Here is a 2,500-nt window from a genome sequence, read left to right as displayed (position 1 = left end):
CCGCTGTGAACCCTCGCTTGCACGGTGATAAACAAAAGATTGAATACGAGAGAACGAGGACAGAGACATTGGAGCAGATAACTCTGTTTTTATTTTGAAACGATCCAAGTCACGTATTACCGCATTAAACTCGTAGGTGGCAATTGATGATTAGAATTTATTGGCATTTTTTTTGCACACAATAAAGTATGGCATTTTTACTTTTTTGGGGCATTTTTGCATACAATCTGGCATCTTTACAGCTTTTGTGGGTCCTTTTTTTTTTACAAATACTCTAGTATTTTTTACAATGTGTTTTTGCTTTGAAATTTTACATAAAATCTAATTTCTTTTTGGCAACTATTTAAAAATAGATTTTTACATACAATCTGGCATAATTTTATGTAATAAATAAATAAATAAATCAATAAATAGATTAATCAATCAATCAATAAATCAATCAATCAATCTGTTAATTAAATAAAGGAAAAATATATGAACTGTTTGTAAGCAATACGAAATGTCACTTTTACGCAGTGAGTCTTTGTCAACAATTCTAAAATCTTAAAACTCTCGATTATTATTATTATCATTATTAACCATAGTACTGTTTCACCGAAAGCGTTGTTTTCAATTTATTGTCAACATGAATAAATAATAGTTTGTCCAATAAAAAAGTAATGCGCATATCACTGACATTATAACACTCGCAAACACTCCGCTGACAGCGGACTTTTGTCGCATCATTTTTTGTTTGTTTGTTAAACATTATAATGCAAGAGAGATAACTCAGTTTTAAAAGTCAATTCAAGTAGTCACAGACGAATAACTTCCCTTTGTAAGAATCCAAATTATGAAGCATGACTGAATAATAATAATAATAATAATAATAATAATAATAATAATAATAATAATAATAATAATAATAATAATAATAATAATAATAATAATAATAATAATAATAATAATAATAATAATAATAATAATAATAATGATAATAATGATAATAATAATAATAATAATAATAATACTTTATTGCATCCCAAAAAGGAAATTTTTTGTACAGACGTGTTATAATTTACACATAAGATAAAAATACAATGGAAATAGGATGTATATATATAAAAAAGGAGCAGCTCTATAACCAGAGCTGCGCTTTATAATATGAATAATTTTCAACACTGTAAAACTTGTTTACCAAATACGGAACTAAACTTTCCTTTTCAATAAGATATATTGAGTCAAAGAGAAGAATGCAGTTCTGTAGCTGGAGTAAAAAATTCGTATTTCTACGAAATTTTCTAAGTACTAGGCATATCTACATTAACACACTCACAACTTTGTCACAAAGATATCTTCTGGTACTTCGTAAACATCCTGGTCTTCTACAACTTTGCCACAAAAATATCTGCTGGTACTTCGTAAACATCCCGGTCTTCTCTAGAGATGTTCTGGGGCTCAAGGTAAACCGCACTCTCAACATCAAGACTAATCTTCCTATCCGATGTCGTCATCTCACGAATTTCATCTTTTCCAGTGCCATCTTTCCGTTCTTCATCCGCGTCAGCATCCGTGATACAAATTGCCTCGACATAAATAGCGCCACACTCTTCCACCTTTTTTTCACTGGTCTCTTTTTGGGGTATCGCCAATTTCCGTCTTTTGCCTTTTTTAGCACCGCCACCCTTTTTTCGTCCATTTGAGGCGCCGTTAAGTTGACTGTAGGTTGATCCGTTTAAAGACGACCTGTGAATATGGTCGTATTGGCCTGAAGGTTCAAAGTCTACTGTAAGCTCTGTTGCCGGTTTTCTTGTTTTTACTTTTCCCTTTCTGGACGCTCTTCTGGTTGCAGCTGGAAAATAAATTGAACATTACGATTAGATAAATAAATTACTTATAAATAAATGAAATGAATAGATAAATAGATAAATAGATATATGAATAATAACTTTATAAATAAACAAAAAGATTCATCAATAACAGGACAAATAATTAAATAAATAAATAAATTTATATATAGATAATACATCTTGGCAAAAACTCTCAAACCTGGGACTTCGCGATGTGCAGGTATGACAACCAAATTCCTTATGGACTGCTCATTGTTGTAATGGAAATCTCAAAACTTGACGCAAAATAGTGTCCATTGCAATAATGTTAAACTAGGCCCATAATTGGGTTCGGATGTCAGACCTGCATTATATGTACACGTTGGGTATAACCATATATAGTGTTTATTCATTGTTGAATGACAAAATGCCTTGATTTATTAGTATTGAGTTGTAACTTACTGATGTATCCAATGATGAAAGACACAATAAAGCCGAGAATAACAATGCCGATTGTCACTGCGATGTACACATCTGTATTACACGCCTGTGTGGAAGGTCTTTGATCTGTTGTCTCAAGCTGAGAATTCGAGTTGTTGCTTGCTGGTGGTTTGGACGTGTCTTGGACTGGACAAAAAAAAACAAACAAAAAAAAACCCCTAAAAAACGTGAGCTTTTATATAGCGCAATAT

At 31.6% G+C, this 2,500-nt stretch overlaps 2 protein-coding genes across 6 annotated transcripts in view; both read right to left on the bottom strand.

The window, feature by feature from the left end:
• Nucleotides 1-2,500, bottom strand: part of LOC144956203 (stimulated by retinoic acid gene 6 protein-like) — a 744,310-nt gene that overhangs the window by 39,103 nt on the left and 702,707 nt on the right. The window lies entirely within an intron of this gene.
• LOC144956195 (uncharacterized) overlaps nucleotides 996-2,500 on the bottom strand; it is a 38,756-nt gene continuing 37,251 nt past the window's right edge. For both annotated transcript variants that reach the window (XM_078886621.1, XM_078886622.1), the window contains exons 6-7: nucleotides 2,271-2,435; nucleotides 996-1,831 (exon numbers count right to left, since the gene is read on the bottom strand). In XM_078886621.1, coding sequence (XP_078742747.1) covers nucleotides 1,365-1,831; nucleotides 2,271-2,435 — 632 coding nt within the window. In that variant the 3' untranslated portion in view covers nucleotides 996-1,364. The remainder of the gene's footprint in view (nucleotides 1,832-2,270; nucleotides 2,436-2,500) is intronic.

This window comes from Berghia stephanieae, chromosome 10 (assembly GCF_034508935.2).
Source record: "Berghia stephanieae isolate SIO BIC M18660-M18661 chromosome 10, UCSD_Bste_1.3, whole genome shotgun sequence".
NCBI lineage: Eukaryota > Metazoa > Mollusca > Gastropoda > Nudibranchia > Aeolidiidae > Berghia > Berghia stephanieae.
This window is presented reverse-complemented; position numbering and strand designations above follow the sequence as displayed.